This window comes from Centrocercus urophasianus, unplaced genomic scaffold, assembly GCF_019232065.1.
Source record: "Centrocercus urophasianus isolate 14NV4802_14NV808 unplaced genomic scaffold, USGS_Curo_1.0 seq_17, whole genome shotgun sequence".
In the NCBI taxonomy this organism is placed as follows: domain Eukaryota; kingdom Metazoa; phylum Chordata; class Aves; order Galliformes; family Phasianidae; genus Centrocercus; species Centrocercus urophasianus.
In genome coordinates, this window is record NW_024884722.1 from 1,361,923 (window position 1) to 1,384,284 (window position 22,362).

The following is a 22,362-nucleotide window of genomic DNA, read 5'->3' on the forward strand; positions in this document are numbered from 1 at the left end:
AAATTTGTTATTGCCAATTTTGCAGAATAAAGTTCCCCCTCCCCCCCCCAGCTGCCCATACAGCTTATCCTACAAAGCACCTCAGCAATGACCCGAAACTGAGCTCCTGAGCTGTACCACCTGTAAGGCTTTGACAAACTCTAAACTTCCTAGATGGCTTCAGACATCATTTTGCTTAAGTTTCTGAAACACCATTTCCAATAAGAAGTTTTCTTACCTTGATGCAGCATAAACAATCCGCAGCATCTCCACAAGAAACTGTGGAAAAAACCTAGCCCAGTTTATTTTTAATAAAAGCAAGACTATACTATATAATAACTCTTCCTGCCACGTCCATTGAATCTGCTGAAATAAAGATTGATGCCTAGATATTTGTAGACACTTCAAGAGAAAGTAATATTTCTTCCCCCCCACTCTTTTTTTTTTTCCCCTCCTTTTCCTCCCCCCTTTAAATACACCACCTTCTGGTATTGCACAGTGATCTGAAGAAAGTAACAAGCACCCTCTTCCTATTACCTAGAAACACAGCATGCAGATGCTTAAGTCAAGTAGCAGAAAACTCCATGAGATCTGTGACAGTTCAGTGCCACGAGCTACAGAATATCCAAATAAAAGCATAGGAAACAAAGATGTGCAATGCAAGACTGACATTCCCCCTTTTGGTGACTACTGTAGACAGATTCCCAAAATGGGAGGAAGGGTTGTTTACACATCAATATACGCAATACATCAACACTGTCAGGAGTGGGAAGGGTTAAAATGCAAGAGAACAGCAGACTGAAGAGCAGCCCAGCACAGAGCAGGGGTGCACTGCTGTGCTGACACACACTGGGCATTCTCTTCACTCCCAAGGGAACAAAGCACTCAAAAACCTTGATCTCACCTACCATGTTGGACTGCACTGGTTTGGCTTTGCGAACTACAGTACTCAAGAGTGACAAAATACACACAGGAATCCTGGAGGCCTTACAGCTACACCTGTACTCAGTTATTCTGAAAACAGCCCTGTTTCCACCAGCTTTACGACTAATGTGCCAGCACTACAACACACAGAGGCTGCAGCTGTGCTTTGGGCACCTGCATGCTGACCTGCCTGCATTTACTTGGAAGCCCTCTGGCACAAACCAAACACTGCTCTGCTAGCTACAAGCTTAGCTGTTGCTCATCTGTGGCTGCTGCAGGCTTCCCAGCAGCTCATACAAATTGGTTTGAAGGAAAAAAGCTTCCTAAACAACTTCATCTGCGTTCATCAATGCTCCCACCAGCGAGGAAGTAGGTGACTTTCTGGGAGAAGACATGAGAAAAGCAGATGTAAGAGAAATAACATGGGTCCCATCAGAAAGAGGCATGGCTGGAGGACTGTCAGACCCTTGGCCTTTCAGTAACACCACACAAAAATCAGCTCAGAATGGTCCACTGGAAAGACAAGCAGCAAGGCCCACTCCAGAAGGTCAGTGCTCTGTCCAGTCACCAAGCAGCACTCTGAAGCTCCTAAGAACAAAGCACCACAGCAGCAGAACATGCGGAGCAGTCCAAGCCTCCCACTCAGCCCAACCAAAGGACTTCCTACATTCAGGCTCTCATCGAATGCAGGCTGTATCTCAAGCCTAATCTGTTTATATTAACGCCTACAAAAGATCCATCTAATGAACCATTTTCCAGTCACTGTAAACAGTAATTAAATACATTAAACTATAAAAAAGGAAAGTGCCATGCAAAGCATACTTTGATCATTGATAAATGCCGTCAGCTTGGATGATTATGGTATTTACAATGGTAAGTGCTCTGATTTAGCTGGCAGGAAAGCGATGCAGCTGGACGCATCCACAGTCAGTGCTCTAACATCTGCCCTATGGGAGCAGGACTACGACCTTACAGAGGACAAGCACCACAACAGTGCTTGCTGTTGAGAAAGCCAACCGAAAATAATTATGATTTTCCAGGAATTGGAGTGATGTTGAGGTTGTTCATTTCTATTCTTTCCTAATGTTATTACTCACAAGGTTTAAGAACCACAGGATGAATCCACGCGGGCAGTGGTCTCAGCCTTCTGATCTAATGAGCAAAACAGCTCTATGTGAACAAGAATAATGGCTGCAAACACAACCATCAGTAGAGTAAAAGGATCTCAGTGGTTTAGTCCAGGTACACAATTTTTTTTTCCTGAAGAAATGACCTGGAGGGTATTGAGCTGATGCAACCACTGCCTTAAGTTACAAAGGGTACAACAGACCTTTTTGCCCTCGCTTTACATTGAGAAATTCTGATAAAACCATTAATTACTCCCTTTTCCCTTATCTCCCAATTGTTTACTTCACCTCAAACTTCATCTCACTACAATTACAAAACCTCCATCACCACACAACAATTTTAAGGAAGAGCAGAACAGGGAATAACAACTCCTCCACATTAATGTCAGTAACCGTCTGGTCAGTTAAATCACTTAGCTCCAGGTGCCCATAGTACAACAGCAATCTATTCAGAACAGCTGTGTGTGCAGTTGCAGACCCACCTCCTTCAGCTGGATTTGAGCACAACTCAGAGAGCTCCAGTAAGTTTCTTAGCTTTGGTTCTTAGCTTTGCTTGCTGGAAAAACTGGAGAGGCACTCTCCCAAACACCTCCCACTTACAGCATCAAAGTGAGATATCACTCACAGTAAATTTTACAGTATGAGGAATGAAACAGTTAGCAAAGTTGACATTTAAGCCATCATCACTGGCTATGATTAAATACCTCGGAGATGAGCAGAGTGGTTCACACCTCTCCAAGTTATTGTTCTAGGCTCTTATCAGACTCCCATACACCGCTGCATTAGCTGCATTCGACACACTTGAGATTTTCTTTGAATCTGTAATGGTTGGAAACCTGTTTAGACAGAATCTGGAGAGTTTCTGATAGTGTTAGTATGGCAGAGAGACAGAAACACAGGCTAACTTCCTGAACTGCAGATTCACCCCTGAAAGGTTCAGGCAGATTAATAACACAAGCGCAGCCAAACGGGCTCCTTCTTCCTCTCCTTCTCTCATCACTGTCGGTACAGTGCAAGGAAATGAAACACTATCTAGAAATAAATGGCAAATAACCTGCAAGAAGCACGGAGGGCAGACTGGAGCACAACACTTCCCCAAAAAAATCTCTATTCTGAAGATAGCATTAAGCTCAGGGTATGCGTGCAACACTGGGAAATGCACGCTTGGACCATCATCAAAGCCACGCCAATGTGAGCTAACCTGCCCAACCTCAGCTCCAAGAAATGTGTGCACAAAGCAGCTCCTTGCAGTGCCATGTGCTGTGTGGTCAGCAGCAGGGAGCCAAGCAACCTAGAAGATGGGAACTCCTGAAAGAATTACTACTAGTGCAACACAGGTGAGAACTGTTCCATGTTTAGCTTCATAATGGCTAAGTCAACATCCCCATCTTCCCAGAGTCTGTTCTGCTGCATATATTTAGCACAGGGAAATACCAGCACACTTTGTTACTGCTAACAGCCGTCATGTGTGGGATACCCTGAGCACAGAGCTGACAACATTCCCCTCCAGCCCAGCAGTCAGAGACTGCAGGACAGCCATCCTAGGTTGGGAACAACGCAGGAGAGATGGGGGAGCAAAGGAAACCAGTCCTGAACTGCAGAAGGCACTCAGAGTACAGTAAGAGAGGAGTAAAACAGCAAGGTTTCTGATGGGCCAGACAGAAACAGTGTTTCAGGCAGCGAGCACTGAGCATCACTTTTGCTAGAGAAGGTAATGTTTGTGTACACCGAGAGGAAAACAATACAATGGCTGATACAGTATTAAAAGCATATATACAAGATATCTAAATGTTTAATCTGGGCAAATCAGAATTCTCACAGTAGTATTTAGCTGATTTTTTTTCTTTTTTTGTAAGAAATAAGATTTTTTTCCCCTTTTCTCTGTATGTAAAGCTCAACTAAAAGCCCATTCTCCCCAAACAGAGCTCACTGTGCTGTTACGTGTGCTGACTTTTAAAGCTAGCCAGTTTCACGAGGAGCAGAATAACCTCAGGTTATTACAATTAGATTCATCTCATTAATAGATCAATTTCTTTCAAGTGCACCGAAAACTGAATTTTTACTTTGTTGCTTCTCCTTTTAGCCTACATTATAGTCTGTGTTCTTAAGTTTTAAGGAGAGCCATCACAGAACAGGTTGTAATCTCAGGTGATTAATTGCATAGCATTTTACAAGCTGTAAAACAGAGCGAGATCCCCACACTGTGATGATGCCATTTAGCACTGCTATCCCATTTCCCCATAACCATCAGGGCTGTCTGAGACTGCAACTCTGAAGTATTTATACATTTCAAAGGTTTGCTTATTTTCTGTTGTTAAAAAACTCCAAAATCTATATTGATTGTTACATGCAATTCTACACGAGAAGTCTGGGGAACCGTGGTGCTGAATACCAGTATTTATTACCAAACTCACGCTCATTATGGTTCTCTTTGACAGGGGTCCATTAAAATCAATTTTTATGTTTCTTATGGTTTTTTTTTCCCCTACCCAATCTTCTTACCATAGTGTTTATTAGCCAGTTAGCAGAAACACTGGGCGCTGTTTTCTTTTTATTTTATTCTGTCAAAAATAATGAGGCCAGATTTAATAGCTATTCACTAGCGATGAGTAGAAGAGATTAAATGTTATACTTCAGCACAAACATTTACTGAGGGCTTTAAAATGTTTAGAACTTCATTGCTGGTTAAGACAAAAGGAAGTCCCACCTCCCATCCACGTTTCAGATTTAAGTTCCTGTAGTAATAGTAAGGATATTCTGCTTGCTGTTAACTACTGGATCACTCTTTGGTAATACTCCCTCTGCAATATAACTGTCACACACGAATCCCACAACCTGATAGGTTTAAGTGCTATTGAGATGCTACTAGAGCCTCATCACTTCCAGGAGGACAGAAAACTACAGCAGCCAACCATGGCTGGCTGTATCACCACCAGACAGAAACACAGAGAATTAGGAAAAGAACTGACATCCTCTGACTGCTGCCCAAAGAGCAAAATCAGCAGATCCTTCCCCAGCCAACCCAGCTGTACGACATCAGCAAGCAACAAACCCTATCAACAAGGAAAGCAGAAGCTCACCTTGCACAAGACAGCCTTGCTATACAGCTAGGCTTGCTTAGGGACAGCTGTGACACAGGAGCATCTTTCATTTGTGCAGGAATGAGTAAAGGAAGCAGTGTGTGTTCTGAGCATACACACACATATTTTCCTGGAAAAAAAGTCTGTGTGACTGAAAGTCCAATTCCTCTGCTCAGCCTTCCCCCCAGCTCTAATAACATCATACCATCCCCAAAAACATTGTGCAGAAAAAGGGACGGCGAGCCATTATGTGAAACGTTAAAAGCCTCAGCATTAAAGGTAAGAGCCATGACAAGAGACCTTTGCTCTTCTCACCCAGCAGAACCACACACTCACCCAGCACAGCACCTCCTCCCCAGTCACCTTTGTGGCCTTCACCAATCAATGGCCTTGAATTATGTTCATCCAATACTGCAGCAGTTCACTTGAAGCCTATTTCTCTTAATACCTGTAATCTCATGACTGCTTTTGTTTTAATGCAATTTCCTTTATTTCTACCAACGTGTAAAACCACATTTCTTACATTCACCATGTTTGAGCACATAGAGCTTCCTCCTGCTATCCTGCCATCCTCTCTCTGACATGTTCTCTTCTCAAAGGTGAAGAGCCGTCACTTGCTTTAGATGTTCTTCAGCCAGAAGCTGTCCTGTAGCAAAGGCGAGCTTCAACTCTGTCCTAAATACCATTTTACTCCCATTCCTCATCAGCAGAAATCCAATACTGCAATCAGCATATGAAGGAAACTCAAGTACTGATTTCCATATCACTGGAGTTGGCAAAACTGTCAAATCCAGAGGCTTGAGGGTTTTAGAATTAGAGGAAAAAACATATTTCAGCCAGAATTCACATTATGCTTTGTATTTGTGATTAATGCTATGCACACTTAAAGAGCTACAAGGGTAATAAAATAGAAAAACAGAAAAAGAGGAAATGCTACAAATCAAAGGAAAAGTTATCAAGTGAAAAGCAGAGCAGGGAGGACAACATGGAGAGTAGGAAATAAAACCTGTTTGAGTCCTACCAGAAAAAAACCACACTGCAAAGGCCGCAGCTCATTACCAAAAACACCATGGCAAACATTGCAGCTTCATCACCAGAAAACAGCTGAAGAAACAAACCTCAGCAAGCTGTACTACTAAGTTCAGTTTTGGCAGAGGATTTGGCAAAGAACTTTGGTATCTGCAACATATGTGATCTGGCATAGCAAAACCACACCAGAAAAGGAACATCCCTAAGAAAGACCTCTGTAGTCCTTCTAAAAAGTCAGCTTTTCCTCATGAACAAGGAAAAAAAACACAGACAAGGAGAGTCCAAACAGCACAATATTTTACCAGACTGAAAAGCACGTCTACTCAACCATAAAACCAAAAAAAAAAAAAATAAGGTACCAACACCTCCTCCAGTCTTGCATTTGTGGCATTACCTCTCCTAACATAGATACCTTTGTTGTGAGAACTTCAGGAGACATTATAAACATGACAAACCAGAGCTCTCTTTAGCAGCTTCCATGACTAATCACTCAACCTTAGTTCTGCCTGTCCGAGCACACACATCTAGATACAGGTCTACAAAGCAGACACAGCAGTGTTACTCCTCAGTGACACGTTCACACACGTGTCCAAAATTAGGGAGAAGGAGTTACCTTCACAGTGTATTTAAAGAACACTTGTCTCAGCTTGGTTTCTTAGCTGTATTGAAGTCACAGAGAAAGAAACGCATTTGAGATGTGCCATTCCTTGACAGTGCTGGAGGCTGCTTTGCTCTCCCAGGGAAAAGCACTATACTTTCAACGTGGCTGGTGCAAAAAAAAGGCACACACAGCCTGCCTTAGATCCTCTGGGCAATCTGTTTACTGCTCGCTCAAACACAGGATCGATAGAACACGAACTTACCCATTTGGCAGCACACTCAGTTTGGGGAGTTTAATTTCGTGTACTCCTGTTTCACACCCTGATATCTCCAGTTTTCCCACAGGGCTGAGCAGAACCACGTGCTTCTCCTGGCACTGTGATGCTCCCTCCTTGGAAGTCACCTGTTCATAAAACCAAATGACTGTCACTGGGCATGTTCTCACCAAAGAGCATTCATCTCAAGATACATCGTGCAGTTTTCAAAAGCAACTCGGAAAAAGATAAAGAACCATGGAATTTCAAGTTTCTTTGACTACACCTTTAGCTAACTTAGAATGATCCATCCTAAAAAGCCATTAACTCAATCAGTCCCGGAAAAAAAAAGTTAGAAGAGCAGCAACCTTCATAAAAGTCACAGGCAATGGAAGCTTTGTGGCTGGTTCAGCAGTAATGCCTGACATGAAGTGTTCTGACGCCAGTATCAAAAGAACAATCATGACAACAGAGCACAGCCACTGGCTCCCAGCAGCAGCGCTATGCAAATAGCTGCTGAAACACAAACAGAACGTGTCTGCTGGAAAAACATGAAAAAAAATCATTCCTTAGTAAAAACAACAATTTTTACTCCCGTTGTTACCAGGCTGGCTTTACAGTTACTGATAGGATATGTTTCCAACTCCATATCGCGGATTTTTCAGTATTGTTCAAGACCACACCAAAAACATTCACATTAAATTCACCGCGGCTTTACCCTCTGAATCTGGAGCTGCTCCAGTTGGAACTGGAAGATTGCTAAGAAAGGACAGAACACATTCATCGCAGTCACCCAACACCATGTCAGGATCACACCACAATGGGAACATCACAGAATCACAGAATTGTTGGGTTGGAAGGGACCTCAAGGATCATGAAGCTCCAACCCCCTGCCACAGGCAGGGCCACCAACCTCCACATTTCACAGCAGCCCAGGCTGCCCAGAGCCCCATCCAACCTGGCCTTGAACACCTCCAGGGATGGACGGGGCATCACAGCCTCTCTGGGCAGCTGTTCAGCACCTCACCACTCTCATAGCAAAGAGCTTCCCCCTGACATCCAACCCGAGTCTTCCCTCCCTCAAGTTAAAACCATCTCCCCTTGTGCTGCTGTTATCCACCCTTTCAAAGAGTTGATTCCCCTCCTGTTTGTAGGATTCCTGGTCAACCTGGTGAGGGCAGGAACTGGATATACTCCTCCAACCCAAGCTTCTATGAAGGTAAGAACGATGCAAACAGACCAAAAGGACCTCTACTGCAAAGAGCAACCAGAAGCTAACCTGACAAACAAACAGCCTGCTTACATTCTGGAAGACCAGCGAGGTTTCTTGAGTTTTAACACCACTTTGATCATATGGCTAACCTGCAATTTACTTCATACTTCCAGAGACAACAGCACAAGCTTATTTTCACTATCATCTGTACAAACGTACAGTCTGAGCAAAAGCTCTGTGAAGTCTGCCCAACCTATGACCAAGTTGCCTTATAAAAAAAAAAAAAGAAAAAAAGATGAGATTACCAGTTCCTACTCCACATTTTGAACCTGTTCAAGTTTTCAAGTTCTGCTTCTTTTACTTTAAGTACTTTAAAACAACATTTCCATTTTTTCCCAGGCAGGGAAAAACTGACTGGCAGCTCTCACACCAATTACACTGAGAAAATGTCTGCTGATGTTGCAGAGAAATCCACCTTTTGAACCAAGCTCTCCCTTGCTCCATCTCCTTGCTTAAGGAGTGGAAATGGATGAACTTTTGGGGAGCAGCACCTCACTGCAGAAATATTAATAAAAAGAAAAACCAACATACTAGCTCACATATTTGAAAAGCAGCAGCATACATTCTTCATTTTTATTTGTGTGACAGCCCTCAACTAGATGCACTGAACCTCATACTATGTATTCTGTGAATACAACAACTTAGTTATACAAGGACAGCTTTTTCATTATAACAAAACACAGGATGCAGCACGTAACAGAACACTATAAATAACCCTCTGCGTAAAATCCAACTTGAAGTAAGCTTTGTAGATGAAAACCTTGAGTAATCACTACTATGTTCAGCCTTGTTTATCAGATGCACCGGGCAGCAATATTAGAAGTTTTATTTTTATAAACCTGCACAAGGAATCCACATACATATGCAATTGGGTTGGGAGCTTCAAACATGAAGGTCACTGTACAGAAGCAGAGAACAGCATACTTTGTTCAGACGTAAAAATACCTTTGTACTAATTAAATAATCAGGAAGTAAGGATACACCACTGTAGGCGAAATTGTAATCAAGATTTAAGTTTGTCACAAGTTTGCAGATACAGATAAGCAGACTTGAGATGCTACCAGCTGAAGTCACCCAATGCTTGGGCATCGTTGACTGCTGGCAGCTGGACACACAGCTTGCCCTGCCTGCATGGCTCTGCTGAAGCTGTGAGAATTAGAAATCATAGGCAACTTAAAGCAGAAACGTAATAAGCCCTAATAAAAGTGCCTTCTGTCTTTCTCGGCTTCTTTACATAAAGAAATCATCTGAGCCATTTTGATGTGGCAGCACCTGAACTTCACCTGCATGATAATACCTATGGATTTGCGTCCAAGTATCAACATTTAAAGTTTATTAGGTAAAAAACAAAGGAAAACAACAGGACTTTTAGAGATATTTCCCTGTGACCCCCAGAGCTGTATAAATAAAGACGTGCTACACAAGCTCGTATTCTCCTGCATTCAACTGCTAAATGCTCTGAATAAAACTGGAGGACCACTGTTAGCCAACAGAATTGAGTCCTTTTTGTCACTGATAACAGATGAGCATCACAAGGTTTCCATAGTGGAAGATTTATCAGTGAGAACATTAGCATGATTTATGAGTTAATGTCTTGTATGGAGGAGCCTCATTTTCCAGGCGTGCTCCCGTGACTGTGCAGCAGTGTGTGCCTCATTGGCCCTATGCTCCTCCAAAGGGTAAGGCCCCTAAATTATGCTGAGCACTATGAGGAAACACTGACATACCACTCAGATTGCTTTTCTAAGGTTCAGATGCTGAGGATTCAAAACAGCAGTGAGTTTCATCTCCTAAACCAGGTGCTACGAACCTAACAGCCAGCATTGGCTTGATGACTTGCATATAAAGATGTTCACCTCTTACACCTTCCACAGTAATTCTATGTAACAGTCTTGCTGCAGCCAAGGTTTTCAGCACTAAAACATACCTTCAGTTTGATTAAATGCAGATTTAATTTAAATTTGCATTAAGGGCCTTTCACATTACAGTAAATAATTCAAAATCACTTTCTGCATTTAACTGTTCCTGAAGACAAGGAATTCCATCCTAGCCTACAGTCTGGGATCCAAAATCCAACTCCTAACTGTAACGCAGAGTGGATAAAGAGGAGAAAACCCACACAGTGATGCTGAGGATCACCAAAGTTCACAAAATCCATAACGAAGCACTTCCCTTTAGGAGCCAGAACATCACCAACTGGTACCCCCACTGCTTCAGCAGGAATACCTCCCCTCTATCTGAACACCGAATCCACCCTCCCTTGCTACCACCCACATAACTTTCAAAAGAATATTTCTATCAGGCTGTAATACCATAACACAATAGAAAGCACAGCAGTAACAGCAGAGTGGCAAAGTCCCAGGCTGCAATAAGTGATAATAAGACCAAACACAGCAGCTGTGGACGCAGAAGGAAAAAAAACAAAAACAAAAACTTACCTGTAGAAGATGTCAGGCAGACAGGGATCCCCAACAAGATCCCCTCACCTCCACTGCCAACCCTTAAATGAGGTCTGGGAAGGGGTGGATCCTGGCTCCAGCCATTCTGGTTTCGCAGCTTCATTGCATGCACCTGAGCTTCCCGGGTTGGCCTTGCCTTCCACCAGGTGCTCAATCACTGCTTCAGGCCATGACTTTGCATTTCTGCTACGCAAGCTATAGCAAATGGCTGAACTTGAAGCCCTCACAATTTTTGTCTGTTCAGTATTTCTGATAATCAGGGTAGAACTATTCCTCAACTGCTAGACCCAAAGTACCATGTCTTCACATGCACCGTAATTCTATTAATTGAAGAGTAGGAAGGCACTGACTAGTGAGATCTCACAGCTGCCTCCAAGACAAAAACATGACTCTCAATCCTTTGATTAACTCAGGTGTTAACTGTTCAGCCAAAGTACCTGATAACATAAATACAACCAAGAGAGAAGCTGCATTACAATTACTTGCTTATTTCACCTGCCATTTCTCAAACAAAGAAATAGTCCCACTTCTATTGTTCCTCAAACTGCCACCCCTGCACCTATGAAAATTCTCCTCCTAGTTTTTCCATGCCAAACTCACTGTTATTCATAAACAAAGAACCTACAGAGATGCTCAACAGGTTTCTCATGGAATCTTGCTCTTACACCAGGCTTGATTATAACTACATACTTCTATCATTAAAGATATCTGTCAACACAATTGTCTAAAAGGATCCTGAGCAGTGCTGTACCTACCAGTAGCACAAACTGTCAGTATTTTTAGCTATAAAAATTGATTTTCTTCTCCAAAAAACAATTCCAAGGTACTTTCTCTTGGCACCAACTGATGCTAACACATCCCTCTCCAGGTGCAATGAGCTAGCCTGTTCATTTACTTCCTATTCTCCTTAAATATATCCTAAGGAAGCATCACTTCAATATTGTAACTTTCTTGGCTAGAATGTAAACTATAATTCTCAAGCATCTCCATTGCTGTGGCACAGTATCAGTGCCTTACCAAAACAATACCAAGAATTTGTTGAGTCTGAGTGGATGATCAATAGATGCCAGGAAAGTTACTTCTTCATCCTAATTACAGGAAAGAAATAGCAGTTCTGAACGCTTAAATGGGTCTTTACTTTCAGTACTGTAGTGTTCTCGAAGCTGCTTTTCATTGATTCAAGTTCTGAATTAAGATTCAGCAGAAGCTTGAACTATTGGATGGAAATTTGAGGGGCATTCTTCACCGGCACCTGGGAGCTGTGCCACTTTGTGACTTCACTTCAGCCCTGTTGTTACAGTCACGCTTCCTAATCCAGTACATTTACATCCCTCTCATAACAAAATCTTTATTAAATCGTATCAGTGGTGTTTCTCAAGGCAAAAAAAAATCAGGGATCATCATCAGAAATGAGAACTGAGGATGCATTCGTCTCCACCGTTACCACCTCCCCAGCAATATGGGCACCAGAACAAGGAGGTGGGCTGGTTACAAACACCTCATCATAAAAGTGATGTGCCTGCCCTTCAACAAGGAGGTCACCTGGTGGCTGCCAGCACAATCATATCCTCAGCTGAGATTCTGGAAGCTGCTGTTGCCACTCTGTGCTGAGACAAGTGACCGAGGAGAAAAAAATCCAGTTGTTAAGGTGTGCTGTGAAAGTCGCAAAGACAACCCCATGAAATTACAGTTTAGAAACATAATCCGTAATGGCCTTTTCAGAAGGGTTTTAATTGCACAAAGCATCTGCCCCCACCCCCGGGCGGCAGAAGCCACCAGCAATGCAGAGCACAGCACCCATCTGGCACAGGCACGCAGTGCTGGCCCACTCAAGAGGTTTCCATTCAATTATAGCTCTCCCCACATCTCCTTCATAGTCTAAAACTTCCTGTATTTGTTTGACTGGTTTCTGCCTGTTTATTTAAAAGGAAATAATCCATTGTATGTCAAGAATATGGGAAAAGTTATATTAATAGTAAAGGCAATGTGCTTTTCTGCACATATACTCCAGCATGGACAGTAATTTTCCAACCCTATGCAGTCAGTCTTGAATGAGAATGTCACTTAAATGCAGTGTTTTACAGAAAAGAAAATCCTAAGCACTGAGGAGAAAAACTACACAGGATGCATGCAATGAACTCGTGATCAGATTGCAAGTTTAAAAGCCAACTTTTATTAGTATCTGTAGTAAATATCTGTATTTTCAACACCCAAATGAGAAGCAGAATTTATGCAATTCTTTTGCTTTTAGTACATTTGAAAATCTGAACTTCTCTAACCGTTGCCTCCTTCTACTGAAGTAGTCCAAAGATTTCCAGGTAAGCACAATGCCACAATAAATACTGGGTCCATTTGCCTTTGTCCTTGCTGCAAAAGAAATTAACACCTACACATGAACAGGACTGCAATTCTGATAAAGCTGTTGTGTAAGAGCTGCACTGAAACATCCTGCATTAAAGAAAGCACACATCATCTTGTGCCACGGGAAGCATGGCCAAATTGGCCATTTCCTGGGATATAGCAGATTCCAGCCTTCCAGCAGTGTTTGGTCAGAAGCCTGCTCTGCAACGAGATGGCTGGAGAGCTATGGAGACTAACAGCACTGCTTCCATTGCCTGGTGGAGTAACACACACAAATAAAGAGCAATTCCTCAACAGGAGGATTCACCAAGCTTGGACATATGGAAAAGAAATAGCAGCCTAAGAAAATCCAGGGTTAGTTTAGGGTGATATAAATTTCTTTATATTCCAAAGGCACATAATGAAAATGTTGAGGCACAGAATTAAACTGCACGGTTTGACCATATACAAGCAGGCACTAAAAATCACTCCCCATCTTCACTTATTAGCAAGTCTGCTCCATGCAAGCCACTGACAAAACAGAAGGAAATATGTTCATGTGCACAGAGCAACATTTGCTTCCTAAAGCATTTAAAAAGTATTCAACAAGAGCAAACACATAATTCTTTATTAAACAATCAAAGACAGCAAGCGCAAGTTTCTGTTGTCCCATCGTATTATGCTACTAATCCTCTTTGGATGGCAATCAAAAGACCCTGAAATGCCAAGCTATAACAGTGGATTTCCAAGCAGTAGTAGCCTCTGGCTCTTTGGCTGAGTCTTCAGTCGCTTGTTTTGGCAGACAGGAGTTACCCTGGTTGTCAGATGGCAAGTTCCCAGTGTGCTTACCAGGGCTACCTCAGACATCTTCATCTTACTTGCAGGACCGCCTCTGACATTGTGGTTTTACTTAAAGAATGGTTTTATTTGTAATAGAATTAATTCTTCTCTTTTCAAAGAGGAGCTGGGTTACTACTATTGTATTCTAGGCAATGTTCAGTTACCGCATTTTTCTACTTCATCCATTGTTTGCATGCCAAGCTTTGATTTCAGACATTAGTATCAGCAGACACTTAAACACAAGACCTTAATGGACTGTTTAAACAGGAATTCAGCTGTACTATTTCCTACAAGCACCTACTGAAGCCTTTTCCTGAGTCTCTCCCACTAACAAGTAAACAAGCATGTTTTGTAGCTTCCCCGGCTCTTACTTATGCAGGAAACTTAAATGTTATGAATGTGCAGCAGCCACTGCTGGGAGAACAGAGTTTAAAATGTACACACAGCATAGAAGGTTTGTCATTCTGTGTCATTTTAGCAGCAAGCTGAGATGAACACTTGGAAAATGAGTCAAATCGTTACATGCTGCGTATGAGTAACCTATGGAGGCACGGTGTTAATAAACTCTAGACATTGGTGGTTACAGTGGGCTGCCATCCAGATTTCAAGATGGGGTCATGACATCCCTAAGCATCTCAGTGCCAAGAGGGAAAAAAAGAAAAAAAGTAAAACAACCTGCCTTAAGCTTAAAGGCTATGCTGTTTGAAATGGTGGGCTGCCTAGAGATAAGAGCGAATTGGAGTAGAATTGGGCAAGAAATGGACTGACATGAACATGGAAAAAACAGGACGGGGCCAGAGGTTTCTGCATTAAGCAAATTATATCACAAATAGCAAAGAGAAGTCATCTCTGTTATGCCCCCTGCCATTGTGGAGTGCCTGTGAACCCCACTGGCAGTCATCCTGTAAGCCATGCTGCTTGGCACTTCCATCCCTTGTGCTCGGTGTATGTCACCACTCCTACCCCTACCCTACTGGTGACCTGCAGATGGATTAAGAGCCTCTTATTTTTAGACTGGGAATCTTATGCCAGAAGATTCAATTAGAAGCACTGGGCAAGGTTACACTTTGTTCAGTCATTTACTGTTTTAGCATCAATCACATGCAGTGAAACACTAGAAGTAAAGGAATGCATTGCCCAACAGGCAAAGAAACAGTTATCATAATAAAGAATCAAGATGAAGAATGTGTTCTCTAGAAATTAGAGTCCCCACAATCAGCATCTAGCTGTTATTAGTTTCAGTTTTAACAAGCTCACACAAAGGAAAACAACATGCATTTCTCCATATTTCACACAAGTGTTCAGCAACTCAAAAAAATAAGTCAGTATATTAATGAACATTTTACATTCTACTTATTAATTACCAAAGTACTGACTGAGGATGTGTGCAGATATGCATTTGTGATACAAAGGGTCGTACCTCAAGGCGTTAAAGAAGTACAAAATTTAGCAAGGACAGCACCTGATACACGTGTGCATTTATCCCCCCAAATACTCGAGTGCACTACTGCTACAGGGTTCAGCTGTGTATGTAAATGTATGGCAACTATTCTAACACAAGAGCTTTCCTTATTTAATGCAATGAAACATGCATCAGGTTAATCAGAATTGCAAGCAGACAAAAATGAGAAACTCTAGCAAATGATTTTAATATGAGGTAAAGTTTTGAATTTTATCGCCCACATCCACAAAATTCTTGATCTGTTCCTTCTCACCCTCACCACAGAGCTGAAGTCAGGACCAGCTAAATAAAAGGTAATGCAACTAGGCATAACACAATAAAAGATATTACCTTCACAATGCATTATTGCTGCCAATTATAAGAATCACTTCAACTTAATTTCAAAGGCACAATCACCCTCAACTGTAACAGCCTCTTTTTTAAATTTCAAACAGTATTACATTAAGGCAATAACTCACCTTCCAGCTATAATATCAGTCTCCCTTATTGCAAAAATACATTTCATAAATACTTCTCATCGACAAGTCAAGCTAATTCAGGTTAATTTCATTGTATTTTGGTGCTATCTCGCATTTGTGTGCAATTACCTTTATCATTTTATTGCCATGCCAGAAAGTAATCAGAACAATTATTTGAAAAAAGGAGGTGTATAAATTCTAAATCACACTTGCTGGCATTTTTGATAAAATAGCAGCTTTATCTCCGAAAGTGGCAGGGACATTGGATAAATCATGCATCAGTCAAGTGGAGCTGACCCCCAAGTGCATTGCACAATATCAGGAGTGCTTCAAAAGAAACTTTCCTACATAATCCATCATTCTCTATAATACCAAAACAGCTATACCTGAAGAGCGGGAGCTGGAGAATAACAACAGAATAAATCTAGGCAATATGAACAAAACCATTAATAGTGCTCCTTTTTAAGCTAAAGGAGAGTCGGGAATCTGAATTGTGTTCAGGAAAAGAATTTCATTGAAATTCTTCAAGTGAGCGGAACAGCTTTAAGCGTGAATGGAACAGCGGTCTGTGTCTTAAGGATCCACTGAAAATACAAATGCGTGTGCAGAAAAAATAAATACTCACAAAAGACACGTCAAAAAGACTCGCACAGAAATAGAGGATTACAGTCTTGACACACAAAGTCTGAATTTTGCTGTCGTTACCAATCTGAGTTCACTTGAGCACAGGTGTTTCACTACGCTGAGCACAGAGAACAAAGCAGAACGTTCAGTAAAAAGAAATAAATAGCTTACTAAGGTTAAATTTTAAAACTGCAAAATATCCACAGAACAGAACTGTATTTAGAATTCTATAGAATAGAAAAAAAAATGCCACAGTGTCATGAGAACACCATAAAAGCAAAAAGTTCCCAAGCAGATGCATTCCTAATGTATGCTCATGCACACAGAATCACTGAGGTTGGAAAAGACCTCCAAGCCCACTTAGTGCAACCATCCACCTCCCACCACCACCTCCCCACATCACTGGGGCCAGGCTGCAGCCTCCATTTCTCAGGCCCAACTTCCACCTCTGGTAAGTGCAATGCAGCTACAGAGCCTTGGTACCCAGAGGGATGCAACAGCCATTGAGGAGAGCACCCACACCTGGCTGCAGAACGTGTGAGTGATGTACAGCTTGTGCCACAAATATACTGTGCAGCTGTACTTCCAGTGAAACTGCAAACTGATCATAAACGTGGAGATAATAAGGAATCATGAGCAACAGTCTGTTCCTACACATACAGAAGGGTGTGAGGATCAGCAGCAGGGAGCTGGGGAGCCTTGGCTGTGCCTGCACAACTCCCTTCAGCCTTCTGCTCCCCATAAAGCACGGGGCTGAGAGCCCACATTTTGCCTCAGACCTTCTGCCATCCAACACATCAAAAAGGGAAAGCCCCCCTAACAGCTAACACCGTACTCTTCAACTTGAAGGGAGAGTGGGAGAACTGAAAAGGTTAGGTAATAAATTATCAGTTTCATGTTGCTTACCAGCTCTGTCACACCCAGCTTTGAATGAGAGGCAACCAGTGACTATTCCAGATATGTGTGGTGGTTCATAAGATCATCACACATCTCTCTGCAATTATCCAAGGTACCTGTTACAAGATGCCTCCAACCAACAGGCACACAAGTATAAGCCCACAGAATATTGGGTAAAAGAAAAAAACAAGACATGAATTTATCTCCCAGAATTTCCTTCCCCAACTGTTCAATTTTAAAGAAACAGAAAGCATTTTCTTTTAGTGGGTACAAAGGCATGGCATATGCCAGAATACTGCTTTTCCCAGCCAGTACATGAAGCAAATCAAAAGCACAAGAGATGCCACTATTAAAACATTTGTAATAGTGATGGAAGCTGCCAGCAGGAATAGTTAGGATGCAAGTTTGATTGAACTAGAAATATTTTCCTGGAGGAGCGTTACTATTGTTACAAAAGTAGTTATTTCACACACAAAGAAGTATTTTCAAAGTTCATTTGAATTATTTGAAGACTAACGCTGCTGAGTATAAATGCGCCAATGCTGCCCCTCAGCAGGGAAAGTCATTCTGAATTTCCTGGTCGCAGTGCTGTCCTGTTTTACTACAAACATTTCCCTACACTTAGACCTTACTGAAGAATTAAAGTCCACAATTCAGCATGCATCTATTTTTCAATAAATGAGGCATTTATGAGGGGAAGGGAAGCAAACAGCCAACTTAACACAGAAAAGGTAGCACTGTCCTATCAGTTTATGCTCCGAGGAAGATAGATACGTGCTGAGGAAAGGTCCACTGATGCCTGTTACCAACCATGACAGAGCTACAGAGATTTACAGTGCAGCATCAATCTTGTCAACTGGATCCTTAATACTGACTGCTGGACACTGGGGAAAAAAACAAACTATGTTACGTGAATTCTTTCTTAATGCCAGCCCCCTAACATATACCTAAATGTAAGGGTATCTTACAAGGAACTTACTTTCGGAACGTGCCTTGCTGCCATGGTAGATGAATGATGTCTGCCTATAAGAAAAAAATAATCTTCATTAGAAAATGTAATTAGAGTATCACAGGAAGCACAGTACATCAACATGATTTTATTTATTTATTTATTTATTTATTTTTAAGAACTTTGTATCATTTTCTTTAAACAGGCTCTATCTTTTAGTACAAATAACAACAAAGTAAAGGTTACTTATTTAAGTATTCGCTTCTGTTTTCAAGCAAATAGGAATGCTGATGCTCATCAGGTCATCTCTTGCTTGCTGCGAGGCAAAAGCAACACCACAACACATTCTTAACAAGCAAATTTTGATCTTTCCTACAAGAATGCCCTCTAAGACCTGCTATGAACTCAGGAATTATCTGTGCAGGCATTTGGTTCAGAGGCATTTAGTAATATAAACAAACTTCTGTATTTTAGGGAGTTATGTATTTTAAGGAATGAAAGCAAGAGACTTCCATAGTAAGACTTGGGGCTTGAAAGCAAAGCTTGCAAAGTACTCAGAAGCACACAGGAAATGTTAATTACTGGAACTGAAATACATCTTTTAAATGTACTATTAACAAAATGGTTCCTCTGCTCTCCCTTTTGAAATACAAGACAACTGTTACTTCCTCAGCATTTCATTTTTCCCCTTCACTTTCTTCTCAGCATCACTACGTTAAAATCACTGTGTCTCCACACAGATCTGCTACAACAAGACATTTTGGAAATCAAGGCAGCTGTCACAGCTCAGCCAAAATCCACAGGGAGCTCTGGCCTTCAGCCAGGGAACCCAATCCATGAGGTCCCTTCCAACCCAAGCCATCCTCCAATCTATGCCTCAATGCGAGGAGGGAAGCTCAGAGCACCTGAATCTGAGCACTGAAGCACCTGCATCTTTGGGAACCTGAATATGAATACAGGCCACACAGAACAGCATCTAAACACTTTGCCTCACTTGCACCAAGCATCACACAATCACCATTTAACAGTTAATTGGGCATCATGTGCACCCTGTGCTAGAGCAGCCAGGCAGTCAGAAGGCATTCGATACCAGGGAATGGAGGCTGAGGCCTCAAATTAAACCATCGCCAGAAATAAAAGGGAAGGACAACAAAGCAAGAGGGAAGGCTGCAGCCCTACAGTCAGATCCACTTCACCTCAACACATTTTAGACATCCCTCAAGTTTCACTAGAAGTATTTGGTTTTGTTTTTTTTTTTCCTTTTAAGACAGAAATGCTTGGACCCATCTGAAAGTAAGGAGCGGAATTCCCAGTGACGCATTTTAACATTTTACATGCTGGACAAGCATGAAAACTTATGAGATAACAAAAAGCTGAAAAATCCTTGGATGATGAGCACAGCAAGAAAGCACAGCTGAGAGCAACGCACTGCTATCTGCCAAGCACCTCTTCCACCACTCATGTATTCACTGAATGCTGCAGCTATTATAAAAGAAATCTAAGTAAACATTTCAGTATAAGCTTGAATAAAACTAAAGCATCAGAAAGTAGAAAAAACATAAAAATCAGTAACTGTGAGGGGATGGATGTCAAATGCAAGCTTTCTCTATCTATTAATCATACCTGAAAGGCAAGGGAATGCAAACTATCCTTCCTGGCAGGCAAGGAGTGCTCATTCTGTGCCAAGCAGCTGTCTCTGGGACAGCATCATTCAGCAAACGTCCCTTTTCAGAAGAAATTTATGGTACTTATTTGCAGCAAAAGTGTTGTCTGCTTATGAAAGAAGCCACATCAAATACAAAAAAATAAACAAGACTTGAAGTTGTTTCAAGCAGCAGCTAATTCCTGCAGTGGCAACAGCAGCTTAATCACTACTGAAGTTCTACACAAAGCACTGATGTTTATTGCAAAATCTCCTCATCATCCCATAAAGATGCTCTCATACCTTAGATGGAATCCACACATTTGAAGGCAAATCCAGATCAGTCACTGAAATCACCTACAACAGTTTTATGCAACTCCCTTTCAGGCTTCCTCAATGCAATTGATGACACAGCCACCCCTACAACTTCACACCAGGTGTGCCTGCAAACAGCACTTTCTACCTGCTGCACCAGAATGAAAGCCTACTGTAAGCAAACGCAGCTCAGGAGGGCATGGGGTCTGGCAGAGAAACTGGCTGACTTTGAGACTGGACGGTGGCAGGAAAGGATCCAGCTGTAAGGATCCTTACACAAAGACTTACTGAACACTCTGCAAGCGCCCCGGCTGCACGCTGAGGAGCTCTGCAGAGCAGGAGATGCGCAGGGGAAGCCCCTGGACACACAGACCTGGGGAGCACGGCAGCTGAGAAGGACAAATGAAGCAATTAGCTGGACAGAAGCTGCACGGTGTCCGAGGAGACCCGATGATTGATGACTGTTCATGACCCATTTCTGCCCCAGGTGGAGCTCTCCAAGTGTCAGTATGGCTGACAGGTGGATCCAACAAACATAGTAAAACCCAAACCACAGGGCCAGGGAGAAGGCCTGCAGCTGTGCTGGGCAAAGCCATACAGGACAGCCCTCCAGCTTCAGAGGGCTGGGGAGTTTCAAAGTATGGCTCCAAAATGCATCTCATCAACCTTTCAACGAGGCTGCCCCATTACAAGAGGCCAATACATGCACTAACTCATTTGCAAATGCAGCTGAAGGCTCCCCTAAGGCTGATAGGCTAAGAACTCAGAATCTCTCCCGAATGGCACAGGAATGACTTTTCAGACTCAACCACGATCACAGAACATCCTGAGCTGGAAGGGCCCCATAAGGAGCATCAAGTCCAGCTCCTGGCTCCACACAGGACTGCCCTCATTCTGGCTCACGTATCAGAAACCAAGATCCCAGAATCACTGAACCTGCCTTAAAGACTGAGCTCTCACCATCACCCACTTCACCAAGGTAGGTGGTTTCCTCCTACACCTGCAGAGACTGGACAAACTGAAGGGACTGAATCAGGAGCAAGAAGTCAAAAAAGGCAAAATCTGTCCCCACCCTCATTGGCTGGCACAGAGCTGCCTGGCTGGGACCAAGGAAGCCCACCTCCCACTGAGCTCCTCCTTTGGTGCCCTGGCAATGGGTGAGCAGCCAGGTACAGGATGCCCTGAGGCATGGAGAACAAATCCATCAGTGCTGCGTAGGCGCTCCTCTGTAGAAGGACCACCTACAGCACAGGAAACCAACGTATTGTAGACCTATCCTGCAAGCATCCCAAACCTTGAAATACATTAACAGAACATAAATGTAGAGAACAGTCAGATCATATGTCAAAACTAAGACTCTTTAAGGGCCATGAAGTATTCCAGCCAGATGGTGCTGATGGGTTAGAACACAAGTCCTTGGTATTTCAAGAGTTTTCCCCTTTACTCTCACAGAACTGCAGCCTGCAAAGCACACACAGTGGCAGCACAATGATGAGACCTATAAGATTCATAAGAAGTATTTTATAAGATTCATAAGAAGTATTTTTCTTAGTTCATCAACTTTTAAACAATAAAGGAAGTCCTAAGGATCCAGAGAACTTAATACTCTTTGGTTTTGGTACTAAAATTTTAAAAGAGCTAATATATCAAGTCAGTATATGAATAAAATTCCATATGAAAACATTTAAAGTACATTAGATTTTTGGTCAAGATGAAAGACTGAAAAAAACTCAAGCAATCTATTCTAATTGGGTTCCCATGGTAACTGTACAATTGGGTTTTTCAGTATAACATCCCAAAGGCCCAATGCACACTTGTAAAATATACTTCAAACAGCCTGAATTGTTTTTACATTACAGCACTCCCAGGAAGATCAATTACTATACATCCCCACCCTAACTATTAGTGGCAGGAGATGTTAACACTATTGGCCATATTAACATAAGTCATGTAAAAACACCACGTATCACCATCATTATATAAAACTAATTACACACTTCAGATTCATCAAACACGTTCTGAGTAATAAACCTATAGTAGTCTTGTCACGAGATCATGTTTACTGAATGTTAGAAATCAACCCCAAATATATGCCAAACCATTTTGCTTC

The 22,362-nt window shown here is 42.1% G+C and overlaps 1 protein-coding gene across 4 annotated transcripts in view; it reads right to left on the reverse strand.

The window, feature by feature from the left end:
• Positions 1 to 22,362, reverse strand: part of MGMT (O-6-methylguanine-DNA methyltransferase) — a 158,815-nt gene that overhangs the window by 130,845 nt on the left and 5,608 nt on the right. For 3 of the 4 annotated variants that reach the window (XR_006168790.1, XR_006168791.1, XM_042818804.1), the window contains exons 2-3: positions 18,326 to 18,369; positions 7,003 to 7,142 (exon numbers count right to left, since the gene is read on the reverse strand). Coding sequence is in view for 2 of the 4 variants with exons in the window: in XM_042818804.1 (XP_042674738.1) it covers positions 7,003 to 7,142; positions 18,326 to 18,369 (184 nt within the window). In the remaining 2 variants the exon portion in view is untranslated. Of the gene's footprint in view, positions 1 to 7,002; positions 7,143 to 18,325; positions 18,370 to 21,252; positions 21,257 to 22,362 lie in introns of those variants that run through there. The other variant, XM_042818805.1, reaches the window with a different exon arrangement.